A 17,474-nucleotide genomic window follows, 5' to 3' on the forward strand; every position below is an offset into this window, starting at 1 on the left:
GGAATTCCAAATAAACTGCTGCTCTCAAGTGCACTTTCCTAACAAGAAAGTCAAACAGCGCTGCTTTAAGTTGTGTGAGAATCTCTCGTGTTGCACGCATTTGCTTGAGCCAAAGTAATAAAACTCACCTTTTGGTTTACGATTCTCTGGCAAGTTTGCCTGGAGTCTAACAGGATGGGCAGGAACTGGAGAGCTCGTAAAAGCGACCCAGGCGAGCAGGAAGATGAGTCAACAAGCCAATAGAGTGTGGAGGCGCAAGAATTTCTCAGGTGAGAATGTAACAATAAATGCCTTTTTATTGGAATTTTCCTCTTATGAAAAGTATACAAAGATTCTCAACTCTGTTTCAGTTTTCTTTTTCCTGTGAATCTGTTAAAGAAATTTCACTGAGCCCTAATTTTGACACACTCAAGAATACCATTATAATAATGCTTTGAGCATTTATACAATATTTGCCACATGTGTTAAATTCATTGGATATTTCATATCAAAAAATTCCTCCGAAGCTGAGTTCTCTCGAGAGCCTCTTGCTAATTTCACTTTGGATCGATTCAAGTGCTGTGTTGCGGTGTTTTCTGAAGAAATAAAGGATAAGAGAATGTGTGTGTGCGCGAGTGAAAAAAAGGAGCAAACAAGGATGAAAAGCCCACCCAAAGGCAACTCAGCAAACAATCAATTGCTTATTTCGGTGCCGTCAGAACGGTGTTGATCGCCTTGGCCACATATTCCACATTCTTCTCATTCAGTCCGCACATCGAGATGCGCCCAGACTTGAGCAGGTAAATGTGAAACTCCTCCACGAGCCTCTTCGACTGCTCCTCATTCAGTCCCGTGTAGGAGAACATGCCGATCTGCTCGATGATGTGCTTCCACGTGCCCGGCGTCTTCAGCGCGACCAAGTGATCATACAGCATTTTGCGCATCTGAATGATTCGCGATGACATCGCCTTGATGCACGTCATCCACTCCGCTCGCAGCGCCGGATCGCTGAGAATCGTGCCGACAATGCGGCTGCCATACGCCGGCGGGTTCGAGTACATGCCGCGAATCAGGAGTGACACTTGAGACACAACTGCCGGCAGCTTGGCAGTCCCGTTGAGGACTATCGTCAGGTTTCCGATGCGCTCAGCTGCAAGAATTGCCCTCAATTACACAGCACTCTGCGCCGAAAGGCCTCAAATACTCACAGTAGAGCCCGAAGTTCTTGGCGAAACTCTGCGAGCACAGCATCTCGAAGCCACGCGACACGAAGTAGCGCACGGCGAAAGCGTCCTTGATCGGATCTCCGCTGGCGAATCCCTGATACGCCGAGTCGAAGAACGGGAAGAGCTTCTTCGCCTCGCAAACATCGGCAATTTTCTTCCACTGTTCCTGCGTCGGATCGCATCCCGTCGGATTGTGCGCGCAAGCGTGCAAGATAATCACCGATCCTTCCGGCGCAGCCTCAAGATCGGCGATCATGCCCTCGAAGTTGATCCCTCGGATGTTCGGGTCCCAATATCTGTACGTCTTGGCGTGCGTGAAGCCGGCATACGTGAAAACTTTGTTGTGATTCTCTGCAAGTGAGAAAGTCAGTGAGAAACATCACTAAAATGCTATAATTAGGTTGAAAAATACAGTATCACTTCTCAAGATCACTTCATGTGAGTTTCATTGAAAAAGTGAGTGTGAAAACTAAAGACAAACACTTTAATTTGCATACTTCGCGTCAGACTTAATTAAATTATAAAGAGGCCCAATTAATAAATACCTGTTTTATTTACTTGCCAATCGCTAAGTGATCTTGTTTGTGAGAAATATGCCTAAATACTAATTAATTTCTCAAATCAGCCGCAATGTGTGAAATCTCATGCACTGTATTTCACCCGAAATTGCTTCACTTCACCTACTTGCAAAATTACGACCGTAATAATCGATGAATATAATATATTTTCAATGCAATAACTATAAAATGTCAATCTCATACTTCTTATTAATGGCTTGAAATTGATTCTAATCTCAATACGTTAGGATGACATTGCTAAATTGATAACTATTTAATTATTCTTTATAATAATATCATATTTCTACTTCTATTTGTGTGGAAATATGCAAATAAACCCATCTTAATTGAACTTAAATGCTTCTTATATTCATTTTTATGATAGTCACGCAATTTCACAGTTTACACTTGTTTTAAAGTGATAAATATTGTGAACCTTCGCAGTAAAATATATCATAATCACCTCGTAACAGTTTGCTATCTTTTATGTCTCATTCTTCGAGTTTTTAGATAGCATAATTTTACATCTTATTCTAAAGTCCAGACAGTAAGATTTCTGTTTCATTTCTGGATGTCTAGATTTCCAGATTAATCCACAGTTAATCCCTCAATTTCTTACCCCACGTCGGAGTAGAGACATAGAATGTCGTCCGGTGCAGGATGCGAGCCAGGAATTCCGCGCCGAGACGAAGAGCTCCAGTGCCGGAGAGAGTTTGACAGCCGAAGGCGCGCTTCTCCTTGATTGCCGGCGAATCCTCGCCGAGCAGCAGCTCCACGGCGGCCTTTGTGAACACCTCATTTCCCGTCACAGTGATGTATTCATGATTCAGTGCCTCGTTGCATGCGATCTGTGACTCCGTCCGCCGCACCACCGGCAACACCCATGGCTTTCCCTCGTCCGTGCGATAAGCTGCGAAATTAATTTCACTATCATTCACTCTCCTAAATCAGGTACAATTGCGGGCAGAAGACATTGCAGAGCAATCCAGATTCTTATCGTGGCTGAGAAAGCCATCTTTGGGAGAGAGTGAGCCGATTGTAAATAACACTTGGGAAATTGGACTTCAATTCGCAATTGAGTGATAGACAAATATCAGTGGCGAGATAAGAAATACCATGGAAATGTGTCCTGCACTCTGTTGAAATCTCGCGCTATCTCGATTATATTCTCATTCATACCTTCAAGGGGACTTAAAGCGGATTTTCATCCATTCAACAACAATATTCTTTCAAAGCTCATTTCATTTCAACTTGAATTTGTTTTCCACGCAATATTCCCATCGTATCAATCTTATCACTTAAAACACACACTGTGTGTCGGAATCATAAAACGACTGTTTTCGCACATTTCCACTTCTCTCATGATGGATTATCAGCTGAACAACAAAATCATTTTCCACTGCGAGGGGACAAAAGATCATCTCTCTAGGGGAAAATGGATTTAGCAGGAAATTAAATTTCACACAACTTTTTCCCGCTGCTCTCTTTCACGCCCCCAAGCAACAACGCAAAGACGCAAAGTGCAATTAATATCGCCATTGTGGTGTCATTGCGTTATTGAATTTCATGGCACGAAGTGTGAAAATGCGATGATGATAAAAATTCTCCCATTTTATGTGGAATATGTGCGAAAATTGCAAATTAATCCACAAATGATTCCCACCCTTGGAAAACAATTAAACTAATCTCCAAATATCCCCCCGAAGCGGGAGACACACAGTGGATTTATGCAAAAGACGTGTCACTGTTGAGGCCGGTCAGAATTCCATCTCAATTTCGTTCTTCGCCCACGAGGATGATAAATTGAGGTGAAGCCATTGACAGAGACGGTCAAGGAGCCGTTCGGGGCGGAAAGCGCTCAAGTTATTGGGAGCAGATGGGCTCCAATGTGGGGATAATTGCCAAGGAAAGTTTCCCCAATTTAGTGCCACTGTGGCGGTTATTCTTGCGGCAACACTTTCCCCCGAGGTCAGCCGGCAGTGGAGTGGGGCGACGCCCCACGAAGAGACTCCAGATGCTTTGGAAACTCGAGCAAGGGTGAGTTTATTAGCACGGGAAGCGCAATAAAGATGGCACTTTAAAGAATTTCATTATTACGACATTCCAGCGTGTGAGTAAAATTAATTAATTAATTCTTCTACGCTCCGCCTCCTTGAAAGCCCCGCCCACAATTATTCTTTGCCTAAATCAATTAAAAAAAATCTACCTGTTTGACTTTAAACTACAGGGTTAGAGAAAAGTCTAATCTTTCAATGATTTAATGAAGAAAAATCAGGGAAATTTTTCTTTGGGCTGAAAATATTGAAGCCATTCTTGGATAAATTATTTTAAAGAAGAATCTTAAACCTCAAAATCATTAAGATTTATGCTTTGAATCTCAAAATCACGTAAAAAAAATCAATTGTTTTGGAGAGCAAATTGTAGTCACGCATCTTGACTGACACACTCTGTGGCGCGGCTAAAGCTGCGAAATGAATAAATGATAGAAATACCGTGGAAACGTTACGAAATTATCAATCTCCCACTATTGACAGTGCCTTTTACCATGCCTCAGTGAACTCGCCAGATTTCTCCCCATCCATCCAGCCAGATAAGACAAACATCCTCTCAAGTCTGGGCCAAATTTCCAGAAGAGCAAAATTGTTTCATGGATTTGACCTTCGATTCGACCTCTTCACCCTAACCCCAAAAAGGCCGCCTGACACCCTTGACTCCAGCCCGCAATCACCGGGTGAATGTGTGAACCTGGGAGCAGCGGAACTCACCTCCGACCCCGAGATTGACCTTCTTCCCGTAGGAATCCTCGTTGAACGCCTTCGTCAGAGCAAACACCTCAATTGGGGGCCCCTGTTCCACAACATCAAACACACTTGCCATCGCGACGACACGTACACAACTGCTCACGCTCAGCAACTGAGGAGATTTAGGAGGTCCAGAGAAGCGTTGTACGCCGATAAGAACAAAAAATCACCCAAAACTCTGGCTTCACACGCTTAATTTTACACCCAACAAAAAACCGCACTCGCGACCCAAAAAAAGTGTGCAAATTTGCGCCTTTTCGACGACACGAGCGCCGATGCGGTGAGCATTGGCACTAGACGACCGTCAAAAAGTGGTCGAAAGTTTTTCCTTCACAAAGAAAGTGATTTTCTTACTGAGATTTCGGGAAAATAGTGGTGTTTTGTGGGTAAGAGTAGTGAAAAGTGATTGAACAAGTGATATGGGTGCTGTACTTGGATTGTGCTCAGCGGCCCAGGTGAGAAATCAACGGGAACTGCGAGTTTTGGAAAGAGACGCAATTTTCCCCTTCCATCTTTGTTTTTCCTCGAAGTCCTTCAATTTCCACACTCTCTCTTTGCTTTTGCCCAACTTTGGCTAATGTTACAGTTAATTTAATTACCCGAATCATGTGGATCAGTGGGGAATTTGAGAAATCACGGCGATGAGTCATGCTTAACAATTAACAATGAGAAATCTGAGATTCGCGATCGCTTGTCTTCCTGCAGATGGCCTGCTGCTGCACTGGAACTGCGGTGTCGCTGTGCTGCAATGCCTGTCCGTCTTGCAAGAACTCCACATCCTCGCGGCTGATGTACGCCGTGATGCTGCTCTTCGGCGCCATCCTGGGCGCCATCGCGCTGGCTCCAGGACTGCAGGACACTCTCCGGAAGGTGCCGTTCTGCGCCAATTCCACCTCTACGGCGTCCATAGTGCTGCCCTCGGCGTACTCCTCCATCGACTGCAGCTCCGCCGTGGGCTACTTGGCTGTCTACCGCATCTGCTTTGCGCTGGTGTGCTTCTTCTTCCTCATGGCGGTGATGATGCTGGGCGTGCGCTCGTCCCAGGACCCGCGGGCGCCCATCCAGAACGGCTTCTGGGGCATTAAATTCCTGATCGTCATCGGGATCGCCATCGGCGCATTCTTCATACCAGAAGGCAGCTTTGGCTACACTTGGATGTGGATCGGGCTCATTGGCGGGCTGGCCTTCATCCTGGTGCAGTTGGTGCTGATCGTGGATTTTGCCCACACCTGGGCAGAGTCTTGGGTCTGTGAGTATCTTCTGTCGCTCCCCTGAAAGACCCCAAAGTCACTGACTTTCCCTCTCCGCAGCTAACTACGAGGAGAACGAGTCTCGCGGATGGTATTGCGCTCTGCTCTCCGCCACTGGGATTCAGTACATCCTGGCCATCACGGGAATAGTCATGCTCTTCATCTACTACACCGTGGCTCACGATTGTGCGCTCAACAAGTTCTTTATCTCCATCAACTTGATCCTGTGCGTCATCGTGAGCGTGGTTTCGGTTCTGCCAGCTGTTCAGGAGAGACTGCCCAAGTCTGGACTTCTGCAGAGCGCCATGGTTACGCTCTACACCATCTACCTCACCTGGTCCGCAGTGGCCAACAATCCCGGTAAGTGAGATTCAGTGGGAAGCAAATTAGACACTAAAATTGCTAAACAACTGTGCGAGAAGAGATTTGAAGAAAAACCTTCGTATAAAGCAGGGAATTTCGATATGAAAACTTGCGGGGAAAATAATTAGTCAGTGAATTTATTAGACAAAAAGGCATCTTCACATGAAAGTCGACCAATAGACGATGTTGAGGATGCAAAAGCAGAATGGGAAGAAGAATCTCGAGAACTTGTCGATGTAAATGGCAGTTTCGCGTCCGTAGCAAAAGGTTTCGTACTGTGGCAAAGTCATGCTGGGTCGGGGTTTTCCGTTCTGTGGAGGAAAAGGGTCAAGATTAGAGGATTCTGCCGTGGAGTGCAGCACTGAGAATACCTTGTACTCTTCCATGTCCGTGAGATCTTCGTCCGAGTAGCCCTTCATGGCCTTCGTGGCGATTGGGCCCATGTAGTTGTTGACCACGGCGAACTGCATGAGCGAGAGGAAGACGAAGACGGAGCACGAGGACATCCACACGTCGATGGCTTTCACGTACGACACGGGCGGAAGCGATTGCTGCGACTGCGTGTTCTGTGTCGCCAGAGTGAGGAGACTCGTGACGCCGAGCGTGACGCGCGCGGGAATGGCTTCTGGCTTGATCCAGAAGGAGATCCAGGACATGACCACGATCAGCGCTGAGGGGATGTAGGTGTGGAAGAGGTGGTAGCCGAGGCGCCGGCGCAGGTTGAAGACGACCGCCAGGCAGGTGAAGTTCCCAGTCGAGTACTCAATGGTGCAGTCTGTGGTGTAGTTTTGCGCAATGTCCAGCTGAGGAAGCTCAATCTCTGAGTTGACGACGAGTGGATCTGTCATGTTCCAAATGAAGACAAGATCCTGGACAGTGTGAGACACTGGAAAGAGGGTGAAATAGATTCTGGCGATGAATTTAGCATCTTAGAAAGTTATTACTCACAGCTCTCGATCATCATGGAGCAGATCTGCGTGTCGTGCGGGTAGGATTCGAATTTCATGGCACAGGAGAGGACGAGCGTGAGCTTGGACATGTACAGCAGCGTCTTGTCGTGATAGAGCCACAAGTAGTGATTGGGGATGCTCATTTCGTGGAAAGTGACCTTCTTGGCGTTCTTGAAGAAGCAATCTGGACGCCAGATGCTCTGCAGCCAGTCCACATCGAGGATTCTGTACTCTTCGCTCATGTTCTCCGGCAATCGCAGTCTGGGATCTCGCCAGCTCTGTGCCAGGAAGATGTCCGTGACGTACGTCTTGAAGAAAGAAGAGGGAAATGAGGAGAGTTTGTCAAAATTTCAGGAGATTCACATCACCATTGATTCCTCGTTGATTGAGTCCAGTGAGAGGACAGTCACGTGGAAGTAGACCACAGTTGGCTGTCCGAGAAGCTTCGGGGCGCGATTCTTGTCATACTGCTTTATCCGCACGGGCAGAATGTCCGGAAGAGAGAGACTGGAGTCGTAATTGGACACCAATTCTGCGCTCTCTGTGTTGTTGCTGGACAGAAATTGGGACGTTAGAAAAGGGATTTCTCTAGCACGCGAGAGGAAGAGTTACCGGAAGAGATGTGATGCAATCACTGTGTGGATTGCAGAAGTGAGGCAAAGAATTTCTACGAGAGACACTGAAACCATTTTATGCGCGAGTAGAGACTCTTCCGCGAGCGCTGGGAAAGGTAACTGGCACGGAATCGGAATGAGAAGGCATTTGAAGCCGTTGAGTGTGCTTAGAATGTCTCGACAGGGCTTCATGACAATCAATTTATCGATCTCTTGAGCGTTGCTGAAATTCCAGGGGCATTTAGAGTTCATATATTTGTGTTGCCTTTGAATATATGAGACGAGTTGTGTACCTCAAGTTCTCAATTGAATGCCCCTGATTTTAATCCCTTGAATGAAATTCTCACGGTCTTTTGCAGATCGCGTGTGCAATCCCGGCTTCTTGGGCATCGTCGGTGAGCACAGCAACAAAGTGACGTTCGACAAGACCAGCATCATCGGATTGGTGATCTGGATGTTCTGCGTTCTCTATTCTTCTCTGCGTTCTGCCTCTCAAGTCGCCAGAGTGGCGAATCCCGATCCAGAGAAGCAAGGTAAGTTGTCATCTTCATCTTTCATTTGGGAACTGACAAACTTCCTCATTAACTTTCCTCTTCCGTGAGTGACTAAATCCACTAACATTAAGACAAAAATCTGTGCCGAGGTGATGGAAAATGTGCTTTCTGGGGTGTTTTATTATGTGGTGCGGAGGACCAAAATCTCTCTCTTTCTCTTCTTTCCCACCTCTTTCTTCCCTCCTCTGATGCAATTCAGTATTAACAGCCACTCTGAATGAAGATGACAGCAAGCCAGCCACTGCTGGGGATGATGATGGCAAGGTGTGGGACAACGAGGAGTCCAGCGTCGTCTACTCCTGGTCGCTCTTCCACGTCGTCTTCGCCACGGCCACGCTGTACGTCATGATGACGCTCACCAACTGGTATCAGTGAGTATCTGAATGCTGAAGAGTGGCTCGAAGAGGTCCTAAATGTGCGCTCTTGCAGGCCCAACTCCTCGCTGGAGACCATGAACGCCAACGCGGCGTCGATGTGGGTGAAGATCGTGTCCAGCTGGCTCTGCCTCGGACTCTACGCCTGGAGTCTCGTGGCGCCAATCGTGCTCGCCGACCGAGACTTCGGCGTCTAACTTCATACATGCATTTCCTCCGTGGTCGCTTCAAGTCTTATACCTTCCTAATCTCGTGTCTGCGGATGGAGAACGTAGTGTTTTAGTTGTGCATCAGAGTTTTCATGTGATCTGGGCAGCGGCCAGTTGCCAAACAATCCCAAGTATAAGATAATCATTCAATTTACTCGTGTATTTGTCTCCTGAAATAAATAGAGTAGCAAGTAAAGTCTAAGGTTTCTTGCGCAACACCAAAATGCGCTGGATCGTGTTCTTCTTGCCCAGAATCTCCATCATCTCCGCCACGCCAGGACCTTCCTTCAAGCCACTGAGAAGCGCCCGGAGCGAGCCCATGAAGTTGCTGAATGTGAGATTGTTCTTCGACGAGAAGTCCTTCAGCAGGCTCTGCAGGTTGTCCCGCGTGAAGTTCTCACTCTCCAGCTTCTCGATGAGCTCATCCAGGATTTGTGGCGTCAATTCGGACGCCTTGAGCTGCGGCACGATCCACAGGAAGGCCAGTTTGCCCTCCACGAGTTCGTTGAGGCTCGTCAATCGATTGGAAGCCCACTTGAGGACAGTCTGGATGTGTTCATCGCTGAGATCCAGCCTGTGATTCGGATAGGCTTCCTGGATCATGCGGCGCAGTTCGCCGACGAGCAGATCGCACTTCTGTGGATCCGACACGTGATTCTGAACTTCAAGGCGGTTCAGTTCAGCAAGATTATCGGGATTGAGGCGGGAAGAGTGTGAATTCACTCTTGTTATATCGAACTTTTGGACGAGATCCCCGAGCTGATAGATTCGGAGGCGATCTGAAGGGTTTATGGCGAATCCTCCGCCCGCCTGGATGATATAGTTGATGAGGGCAGTGGGCAGAATTCCCTGCTTCCGATAGTAATCCATCTGAATGTCGCCCTGGCGCTTGCTCAGCTTTGATCCGTCGGCATTCATGATCAGCGGCAAGTGACCGAAGACAGGAGGCGTCCAGCCGAAAGCCCTGGAACGAAGGGAATCCAGAATCTCACAATTGAACAATAAATCCCTTAAACTCACCTGTAGAGCAGGAGATGCTTGGTCGTAGAAACTTGCCACTCGACTCCTCGCAGGACGTGCGTGATTTCCATGAGATGATCATCCACCACGTTGGCGAAGTGATACGTGGGGAAGCCGTCGGACTTGACAATCACCGGATCACCCTCATTTAGAGCCACATTGTAGGAAAGATCTCCATAAACCATGTCCCGGAACGCCTCGTGGAACTCCTTGAGCTTGAATCTGATGCAGAAAGTGTCCTTTGCCGCGAGTTTCTCGGCAATCTGGCCCGGAGTCAGGTGGCGACAGCGATTGTCGTACTTGGGCACCTGGCGGACGCGCAGGGCTTCCTTCCGGAGCAGCTCCAGACGCCTCTCCGTGCAGAAGCAGTAGTACGCACTGCCGTTGTCCAGGAGTTTCTTCACTTCCCGGTGGTAGATTTCCAGGCGCTGACTCTGGATATATGGCCCGTGAGATGAGGATGTGAGAGGACTCTCGTCAGGAGTCAATCCTGCCCACTGGAGATCCTGAAGCAGTCTCTCAGTTGCGCCCTGAACAATTCGGCTCTGATCGGTGTCCTCAATCCGCATGATAAACTTCCCTTGGTGCACCTTGGCAAAGAGGTAATTGTACAGCGCCGTCCGCAGACCGCCCAAGTGCAGGAATCCTGGAATGTCAGGATCTGTAGATTCTGGGAAATATCTTTGTTTTGGGATTTCTCACTAACCTGTCGGACTCGGCGCAAATCGCACTCTCACTTCTTGAGCGGAGTGACACTGTCGGACAATACATCTAAAGTATGGCTGCAAGGGAACTCCACGAAGTAAACTCTTCAGGATAGTCATCATGTTCGGGAAATTCGCATTTCATCACAATAAATTTACGCACAATATTTTCATTTCACCGCACTGGTAGCATATGCTGCATGCCTCTTGTGGTCGTCGCATGACATTCGACGAGTGTCTGGTGGATCTGCCGCCCGAGGCGCTGGCGGCGTTTTACTGCTTTGGTGTTTGTAAACACGAAAAAACACAAAGAAAACGTCAAAATCAGTTGATTCTGTGTTTGGAAATCGATCGCAGGAAAGAGAAAGTTTGTGCAAGACAAAGAGATGAATTTCCTACCCCAAACCTGGTCGGGATATCTGAAGAAGGAGGGAGCGAGGCAGGAGGATGAGTCCAGCGAGGTGTCCTGGCCGTCTTTGGGCGAGAAGGAGCAGTGCGACGAGGGGGGAATGGAGTCGTCCTTGAGAGCGATGAAGTTGGAGGATTTGGAGCTGGACACGGTGATCAGGAGTCTGGAGAGGGACCCTGTGCGCGTGGACGTGAAGCTGGAGAGTGACACGGACGAGGAGCGCGAGGGGAGCAGCGGACCCAGCAAGGTCACGGAGGAAATCCGGACGGAGCGTCGCCAGCGCAGGAGACAGGCGAAGCAGCTCAAGAGGGACGAGAAGATCCTGGCGGAGCGCCGGGAGTCCAAGTACAAGCAAGTGCAGCTGATCAGGCAGAGTGACCTTGAGCGGTACAAGGATTGCATCAAGGTAAAAAGTGTGGCGAATTGGCGCCAGGAAGTGTGCATTCTATTGGTGGTGTTTTTCGCAGGACACGGCGGCCCGCGATCGGCCGTCGTGGTTCAGCCGAGGCACCAAGGATGCCACGTTCTCCTTGGAGGCCTTCATGGCGGAGAAGCCCAAGTTCCTGACCTGCCCCAAAACCACTGTCAGCATTCCAGGCGAGATCGTTCGCCACCGCGGCAAGAAGCAGGAGTTCCCCAAGCCAAAGCCCCGCACCATGGCCAAGCGGCGCATCCTGGAGATCCGGCAGGAGCGCGCCAAGGAGGAGGCCAAGCTCAGCACGCAATATCCGCACAGCAGACGCTATCGCGAGTACTGTGATCACTTCACCGAGGAGGCGCTCTGCAGTCGCGTGGAGTCCATCCTGCAGGACCTGTTCCGCTTCCAGGACAGGGCGTTCCACCGCAGCGAGATCAAGGCGCGCGCCAAGCGCCGCTACGTCGTGGGCTTCAAGGAGGCCAATCGGATGCTGGACGTGAAGAAGGTGAGATCATATGGGCGTGTGTTTATGCGATCAGCTGTTCAGCGCGCGATGACCTTGCGCGCGCTTATCGCGACGCTGGGGGAAGTTTACAGACCTCTCTCGAGCGCGCTGCTTTGCCTATCACGCGCAATCCCACCGCGAGCGATTCGCGGAGCGTGACCTTCGCCTAAGAGTCCCATTCAGGCGATTTCCACCTTATCTTGGCGCGAAATTAGCGCTCACACAAGCATATATTGGCGAGTGTGATGAAATTCAGGAACGTCTCAGCTGATCAATCAATTAATTTAGAAGTGGCACAAAAACAGCTCTTTGTTCCGCGAGGCATTAAAAGCAGACAGATAGCGTCACTTTCCAAAACACACTCTGATTACAATAACAATAATAATTACGAGGCTGTTTTCTGATTCACTTCATTACAGTTCAGCTCGGTATTTTGTGCGCATTCTTGGCGTTTATGGGTCAGAGAAAAATTTGCCTACAAGTTGAAAAATTGCTTGGAAGATTTGGGAAACAAACACTTCCGCGTGTGTGAATAGATTTTCAATGAGCATTTTTTGTCGCTCTGCTGAATTGACTTTGCGTATGAAAAACTTCCATTTGTTGCTGAGATTCGAATAAGATTTTTTTCTGACTAGAATTATTTGTCGTATTTGTTTCTTTTTCTGTCTTATTGGATTATAAATGGCAACATGTGGCAATATTCACAGTAGTAAATGCAAGATTTTTTAAGCTCTTCCCACTTGAAATACTTGAAATCATATCATATAATTTTCACACATTTTAAGTTGATATGAATTTTAAAGAGCTTGAAAATGGCTTATAAAACAACGTATATAAACGGTTATTTCTGACTGATTAGACTTAATTATGAATTAAAACCAACAGACATGACCAAAAATCCCAATTCTCCATTAAATAAATTGAATTAGGTCATAAAACTATTAATTTGGAAGGCAAAAGCTAAATTCTGTCATTTTTTCACAAGTTTCTTTTCATTTTCTGTCCTCTAAAATTAATACTGTAGCGAAATATAATTTCCAAGTCGTTTGTTAATGTGTGAAAAGTGGAATTAAGTCCAATGCTGAATTCAATTAGGTTACAAAAAAGCTTCACTCTGCAATTCTCTACTCCATCGCGAAGTAATAAATTGCTGAATTGCACAGCAAATAATCAATTATTCTGCCTCCTGAAGAAGCCTTTTTTAATCCATTTCTGCCAATTACATTGATTTCCGTGCGAAAAGTGCAAATTCTGTGTCCGCTTTCTCTGCAGGTGAGGCTGCTGATCGTGGCGACGGATCTGGAGCGGAGTCCCGGCGACGGGGGGCTCGACGAGGCGGTGTACGCGCTGCGCAAGCGGGTGCGGGACGCCGAGGTGCCGTACGTGTTTGCACTGACGCGGCGCGCGATCGGGAACATCCTGCAGAAGTCGCCGGCCGTGAGCTGCGTGGCGGTGCTGGACTACAGCGGCGCCAAGGAGAAGGTGGACGAGCTGCTGGAGGTGGTGGACCAGAAGCGCGCCATGTACAACGACCTGTGCGCCGACTGGGGCACCATTGACTCTCTGATCTCGCACAACTGAAACTCTGCTGGCCAAAGAACGCGGTGACACACATCAATTGGGGGGTGAGTCTGTGTAGAAACCAATTCCAAATGGGGGCAATAAATGCACGGCCCGCCACGCGCCCCTTGGCATCTAAGGGGCCGGCCGTGGGTGGGCAATCACGGTCTTTCTGTGGTGTTGAGCGCGCTGGAGTTGGTGCTGGTGCCGTTGTTGGCGATGCTGCGCGTCTTCTGCGCCGCCAGGTTGAACTGGATGAGGATGATGAGGTAGGACGTGATGGCGCCCGTGATGGCGTACACGGTGGTCATGTCCAAGTCGAAGAAGCCGCACGCCGTGAAGTTCAGGTGGTGATTCAGGAGCTTGAGCGACAGATGGTTCACGACGTGGTAGAAATGGTTCTCATCTACCACGTTGGCTATCTTGTGCAGATGCACTCCGCTCTTCTGGGCGTCCGTCTTTGTCTTCCAGCTCACGTAGATCACGCTGATGCACTTGCACGCCGTCAAGGCGATGAAGATGCACGAGATCCACAAGCTCTGGGCATTTCTGAACAGGATGGGGATCTTCTGGCCCACCAGGCCACAGTAGAGGAAGTAGAACTGAGCGGTGATGCTCATGAAGCCGTAAGCCATGGTGATTAGCATCTGGAAGCCGAACATCTTGTTCACCAGCTTCCCGATTTCGCAGACTTCGTCGTGCAGTCGACAGATGAGGATCAGCTTCTTGTCCATCTTGTCGCCCACGGAAAAGTTCTTCTCGTTGACTGTGAAGGCCAGCAGAGTGTCGCGGATTGTGGCTGGCTGAGTGGGATGGACTTGGATTGGGGGATTGGGAAAGGTTGTTTGCGGGGGTTTTTCAGGGGTGGAGCGCTGCTTGGTGAGTATCTCTCTATCCAGATAGCCCACAATTTCCACCTTTGGACTCTTCTCGGCGCTGCTGGCCTTCTTGTCCGTGTACTTGAGCTTGATCTCCAGGAAGACTTCCTGGGTGTGCATGAAGTACTCGTTGATGGCCAGGAATTGCTGGCGAACCAAGCAGACCAGGGCGATGTACCACACTCTGGCTACGCTGTTGGTCATCAGCGGCAGCGCGGTGAGGAACCAGGACAAGGAGGCCACAATGGCGTCCTCCGTGAGCTCAAAGAGGAAGTAGTTGAACGAGATGAGGATGATCTCGCACGCCAATGCCACCACGAGGATTATGTTGACCAGTGTGACGACTCTCTTGTAGTGCAGCGGGATGTTCTCCTTGCGCAGCTTCTCGTCCACCGTCTGCAGGCGCTCCATGCACTGGATCAGATCGCGCTGGTTCACCATCATCGAGATGATGTCCGTCACCATCAGTGCGGGCTCCATATAGATGATGAATACACCGATCACGATCGTCAGCGTGTTGCTCTGCGAGCCGCCCATCTCCAAGGATGAACTCCAGGTGGCGAAGTGGTACAAGAGCGTGTGGTTCAGCAGCACAATGCAGCACCAGATGTTGGCCACGATGGACGGCCGCAGCTTCTTCTCCCTGAAGAAGTGGCCAATGGAGTAGGGCATGATTCCCATGACCCTGGAGATGTAGAAGAGAAATCCCAGGGATTGAAAGATCGTGCGGCTCTTGCGTGTCGCGGACATCTTCTCCATGGTTGAGAAGTGAGAGAGTCACTGAGGCCGACCAATTAATTACGCTACGCCGAGAAGTATTGTCCCTTGATAGCCAATTAATCGATTTCAATCCTACTAATTGACATCTTTTATTCATAAACTCCCGCTTAGGGATGGCTATTCGCGTGGGAATTTATGTTAAAGGACAGCTTTTCTATAGAATACCTTTGAAATTTATTGTGGAAATTCAGGAAAACTTATTCCATTGACTTCTGGTAATATTTTCCGCTCTGATTAGAGATAAAATGCCACGTAAGATAAAATTATTACACGAAACAGAAGGAAACGCAGTATTATTCACCACAGTTGAATCAATTAAGGAACATATTTTGATGCAATATCGTGTTCTGAAGAGCTTTAGAATATTAAATTATCTTTCGTTTGCCCCAGAGATGAGCGAAATCGAGTGAGAAACACCAGAGATATTGACCTGTCTTTGAGAGTTTATGATCCGCCGGCCAAATTGAACTGAATGAGAATGATTACGTAAACCAGGATGGCTCCGCTGCAGGAGCCGATTGTGGTCATGTCCAGCAGGAAGAATCCGCCCACGGGAAACTCCAGGCGCTGCTGCCAGATCTGCAGCGAGAGCTGGTTCGTGAGTCTGTAGCAGGGAACTTCGTCCACGGCGATGGCGATTTGGTGCAGGGATGATCCCGTGAGCTGCGCCCGGCGCTTCACCTCAGACGCCACGAAGATCACGTAGAACACCTTCCAGAGGCCAAAGAGGGTGTAGTACACGGAGATGATGAAGCTGTCGGCAGCGCGGAAGAGCGGCGGCACTTGCTGGCTGAGCGCGGACAAGTAGATGAAGTACATCTGCGTGACTGTGAGCAGGATGGTGAAGAGCATGGCCAGGAGATTCTCCAGGTGGAAAATTCTGTTGATGTCGAGAGAGATTTTGCCCACTTCGGCGTGCAAGTGGCACAATCGCATCAGCTTCTGTCCCAGGAATTCATCAAATATTGGCTCCATTGGGAACTTCTTCGCCGGGAAGCCGCTCTGCGTCTCGAGTGTGTCTGCAGTTGTGTCCAGGATCTGATTGATGGCACTGAAGAAGAGCTCAGTGATGTCCATCAGCACGATGAACCACACTCTGGCCAGGGACGTGATGGTGATGGGCAGAAAGAGCCAGAACCAAGTCGAGAGCGCCGTGAAGCGAGTTGCATCGGCGGTGTAAATTGTGGTGCTGAAGTAGTAAATCATCATCGTGGCTTCGCCTCCGATCAGCACGAAGACGAGGAAAAGTGTTTTACGGGACAGATTTGTGTAGCTTATTTTCCCACCTTCTGCCCAAAGACGCTCTTCGACGGCACGAAGGCGCTTAACGACGTCAATGACGCGCTTTTGATTTAAGATATTCGTCACAGTAATTACGATCATCGTGAGTGGTTCCGAATAGATGATAACCTTATCAGGTTTAAGAGGGAATGTTGATTTCATTAGGAAATGTAAAGATGATTCTGGAAGATTTTCAACCTTACCATGTAGATTGTGAACGTGAGAGATGGATAAGTTTCCTTCACATTGAGTGTTGATGGCCAAGAGTGAACATGGAACAGAACTCCGGCCACGAAAGTCATGCAGAGGCTGAAAAGGGACGAAATAGTGGAAATCTTCAAGTCCTTGCGGCGAAAGAAGGCACAGAAGTCAAAGGGAAATATTCCAAAGATCTTCGATGCATAGAAGACAGGAATTAAAACGACTTGAAAGTGTTCTTTCGGCTGTTCACTGGCCTGAATTGGCGACACGTCGACAACCTTCACAGCCTGTCCTTTGAATTTCAACTCCATGAAGCGAACCATCGCGACTAATTCCACTTTATGCGCCCTAACGAGCTTTCGCTGTGCATTTATGCTCCTCTTTGTGAAAGCTTTCAATTTGAGAGATAAGAATCAAGGGTAATTAATTGAAAATGCCATTGACTATTTTGATAAGCTTCTTTAATAATCATTGCAAATATTGTTGTATAATAAATTGATTTTTAAATATACTTTTCTCATTTTTTAAGTTCGTATGACTGTTTATCATTTTGTTCTAATAAAATTCTCCATTTCTTCATCACCTACGTTTTCTGTTCTATTCACTTTACTCAAATGTCCTCTTCGTGGTTGTTTTTTTTTTTAATTCTGTTTCCATTTAAGTGTTTATTTATGCCATTTATGCACGTTCATTTTCTTGTGAATTTATGACTCTATTTCATTTAATGACTACTTCTGTGGAGTATTTTTTTTCTTGAATTCTGACATTACACAGCAAGACGATAATTATGAAATATTTTCATCTTGATTTTGCAGCTCTTCTCATCCAATTTGCTTCGCTT

General features: G+C 48.0%; 7 protein-coding genes across 12 annotated transcripts; 2 read left to right on the top strand and 5 right to left on the bottom strand.

Moving 5' to 3' along the window:
• Positions 1 to 278: 278 nt before the first annotated feature.
• On the bottom strand, positions 279 to 4,788 carry LOC132258757 (aspartate aminotransferase, cytoplasmic). Of its 2 annotated transcripts, XM_059756219.1 has the most exons (5): positions 4,528 to 4,788; positions 2,382 to 2,672; positions 1,188 to 1,556; positions 651 to 1,129; positions 279 to 575 (listed from the first exon to the last, which is right to left on the bottom strand). In XM_059756219.1, the coding sequence occupies exons 1-4, from the start codon at positions 4,637 to 4,639 to the stop codon at positions 681 to 683; spliced, it is 1,221 nt and encodes a 406-aa protein (XP_059612202.1). In that variant the 5' UTR covers positions 4,640 to 4,788; the 3' UTR covers positions 279 to 575; positions 651 to 680. The 2 variants fall into 2 exon arrangements, with proteins under 2 accessions (XP_059612202.1, XP_059612201.1); XM_059756218.1 differs by having other exon boundaries at positions 279 to 1,129.
• Positions 4,789 to 4,841: 53 nt separating this feature from the next.
• Positions 4,842 to 9,073, top strand: LOC132258756 (probable serine incorporator). 3 transcript variants are annotated; one of them, XM_059756217.1, is made up of 6 exons: positions 4,842 to 5,018; positions 5,269 to 5,812; positions 5,874 to 6,173; positions 8,100 to 8,273; positions 8,518 to 8,665; positions 8,724 to 9,073. In XM_059756217.1, exons 1-6 carry the CDS (start codon positions 4,983 to 4,985, stop codon positions 8,863 to 8,865), a joined length of 1,344 nt encoding a protein of 447 aa, XP_059612200.1. In that variant the 5' UTR covers positions 4,842 to 4,982; the 3' UTR covers positions 8,866 to 9,073. The 3 variants fall into 3 exon arrangements, with proteins under 3 accessions (XP_059612200.1, XP_059612198.1, XP_059612199.1); XM_059756215.1 differs by having other exon boundaries at positions 4,843 to 5,018; positions 8,494 to 8,665; XM_059756216.1 differs by having other exon boundaries at positions 4,843 to 5,018; positions 8,503 to 8,665.
• On the bottom strand, positions 6,264 to 8,093 carry LOC132258755 (glycine receptor subunit alpha-2). Of its 2 annotated transcripts, XM_059756213.1 has the most exons (5): positions 7,739 to 8,093; positions 7,495 to 7,678; positions 7,125 to 7,434; positions 6,548 to 7,062; positions 6,264 to 6,487 (listed from the first exon to the last, which is right to left on the bottom strand). In XM_059756213.1, exons 1-5 carry the CDS (start codon positions 7,990 to 7,992, stop codon positions 6,335 to 6,337), a joined length of 1,416 nt encoding a protein of 471 aa, XP_059612196.1. In that variant the 5' UTR covers positions 7,993 to 8,093; the 3' UTR covers positions 6,264 to 6,334. The 2 variants fall into 2 exon arrangements, with proteins under 2 accessions (XP_059612196.1, XP_059612195.1); XM_059756212.1 differs by having other exon boundaries at positions 6,264 to 7,062.
• A 2-nt stretch (positions 9,074 to 9,075) lies between the features above and the next one.
• LOC132258754 (probable glutamate--tRNA ligase, mitochondrial) lies at positions 9,076 to 10,724 on the bottom strand. The gene is made up of 3 exons (XM_059756211.1): positions 10,604 to 10,724; positions 9,898 to 10,543; positions 9,076 to 9,841 (listed from the first exon to the last, which is right to left on the bottom strand). Exons 1-3 carry the CDS (start codon positions 10,722 to 10,724, stop codon positions 9,076 to 9,078), a joined length of 1,533 nt encoding a protein of 510 aa, XP_059612194.1.
• Positions 10,725 to 10,799: 75 nt separating this feature from the next.
• LOC132258758 (uncharacterized) lies at positions 10,800 to 13,622 on the top strand. 2 transcript variants are annotated; one of them, XM_059756221.1, is made up of 4 exons: positions 10,800 to 10,891; positions 10,959 to 11,416; positions 11,478 to 11,933; positions 13,206 to 13,622. In XM_059756221.1, exons 2-4 carry the CDS (start codon positions 10,988 to 10,990, stop codon positions 13,512 to 13,514), a joined length of 1,194 nt encoding a protein of 397 aa, XP_059612204.1. In that variant the 5' UTR covers positions 10,800 to 10,891; positions 10,959 to 10,987; the 3' UTR covers positions 13,515 to 13,622. The 2 variants fall into 2 exon arrangements, with proteins under 2 accessions (XP_059612204.1, XP_059612203.1); XM_059756220.1 differs by lacking the exon at positions 10,800 to 10,891 and having other exon boundaries at positions 10,898 to 11,416.
• A 32-nt stretch (positions 13,623 to 13,654) lies between these two features.
• On the bottom strand, positions 13,655 to 15,130 carry LOC132258527 (gustatory receptor for bitter taste 66a-like). The gene has a single exon (XM_059755858.1). The coding sequence runs from the start codon at positions 15,128 to 15,130 to the stop codon at positions 13,655 to 13,657; it is 1,476 nt and encodes a 491-aa protein (XP_059611841.1).
• A 2-nt stretch (positions 15,131 to 15,132) lies between these two features.
• Positions 15,133 to 16,978, bottom strand: LOC132258398 (putative gustatory receptor 2a). The gene has a single exon (XM_059755723.1). The coding sequence runs from the start codon at positions 16,592 to 16,594 to the stop codon at positions 15,596 to 15,598; it is 999 nt and encodes a 332-aa protein (XP_059611706.1). The 5' UTR covers positions 16,595 to 16,978; the 3' UTR covers positions 15,133 to 15,595.
• Between the last annotated feature and the right edge of the window lie 496 nt (positions 16,979 to 17,474).

Source organism: Phlebotomus argentipes, unplaced genomic scaffold (assembly GCF_947086385.1).
Source record: "Phlebotomus argentipes unplaced genomic scaffold, Phlebotomus argentipes genome assembly scaffold_4, whole genome shotgun sequence".
NCBI lineage: Eukaryota > Metazoa > Arthropoda > Insecta > Diptera > Psychodidae > Phlebotomus > Phlebotomus argentipes.

Excerpts from the sequence above, each read along its gene's own strand:
- LOC132258757 (XM_059756219.1), bottom strand. The coding sequence starts at position 4,639 with ATGGCAAGTGTGTTTGATGTTGTGGAACAGGGGCCCCCAATTGAGGTG. Across the intron at positions 2,673-4,527 it reads GGTCAATCTCGGGGTCGGAG|CTTATCGCACGGACGAGGGA; the intron begins GTGAGTTCCGCT and ends TTAATTTCGCAG. Across the intron at positions 1,557-2,381 it reads TGTCTCTACTCCGACGTGGG|AGAATCACAACAAAGTTTTC; the intron begins GTAAGAAATTGA and ends TCTCACTTGCAG.
- LOC132258756 (XM_059756215.1), top strand. The coding sequence starts at position 4,983 with ATGGGTGCTGTACTTGGATTGTGCTCAGCGGCCCAG. Across the intron at positions 6,174-8,099 it reads CGCAGTGGCCAACAATCCCG|ATCGCGTGTGCAATCCCGGC; the intron begins GTAAGTGAGATT and ends GGTCTTTTGCAG. Across the intron at positions 8,274-8,493 it reads TCCCGATCCAGAGAAGCAAG|TATTAACAGCCACTCTGAAT; the intron begins GTAAGTTGTCAT and ends GATGCAATTCAG.
- LOC132258755 (XM_059756212.1), bottom strand. The coding sequence starts at position 7,992 with ATGAACTCTAAATGCCCCTGGAATTTCAGCAACGCTCAAGAGATCGAT. Across the intron at positions 7,435-7,494 it reads CAATCAACGAGGAATCAATG|ACGTACGTCACGGACATCTT; the intron begins GTGATGTGAATC and ends TCTTTCTTCAAG. Across the intron at positions 7,063-7,124 it reads CTCCATGATGATCGAGAGCT|TGTCTCACACTGTCCAGGAT; the intron begins GTGAGTAATAAC and ends CCCTCTTTCCAG.
- LOC132258754 (XM_059756211.1), bottom strand. The coding sequence starts at position 10,724 with ATGATGACTATCCTGAAGAGTTTACTTCGTGGAGTTCCCTTGCAGCCA. Across the intron at positions 10,544-10,603 it reads ATTTGCGCCGAGTCCGACAG|GATTCCTGCACTTGGGCGGT; the intron begins GTTAGTGAGAAA and ends CTGACATTCCAG. Across the intron at positions 9,842-9,897 it reads AAGCATCTCCTGCTCTACAG|GGCTTTCGGCTGGACGCCTC; the intron begins GTGAGTTTAAGG and ends CCTTCGTTCCAG.
- LOC132258758 (XM_059756221.1), top strand. The coding sequence starts at position 10,988 with ATGAATTTCCTACCCCAAACCTGGTCGGGATATCTGAAGAAGGAGGGA. Across the intron at positions 11,417-11,477 it reads GGTACAAGGATTGCATCAAG|GACACGGCGGCCCGCGATCG; the intron begins GTAAAAAGTGTG and ends TGTTTTTCGCAG. Across the intron at positions 11,934-13,205 it reads GGATGCTGGACGTGAAGAAG|GTGAGGCTGCTGATCGTGGC; the intron begins GTGAGATCATAT and ends CTTTCTCTGCAG.
- LOC132258527 (XM_059755858.1), bottom strand. The coding sequence starts at position 15,130 with ATGGAGAAGATGTCCGCGACACGCAAGAGCCGCACGATCTTTCAATCC.
- LOC132258398 (XM_059755723.1), bottom strand. The coding sequence starts at position 16,594 with ATGAAATCAACATTCCCTCTTAAACCTGATAAGGTTATCATCTATTCG.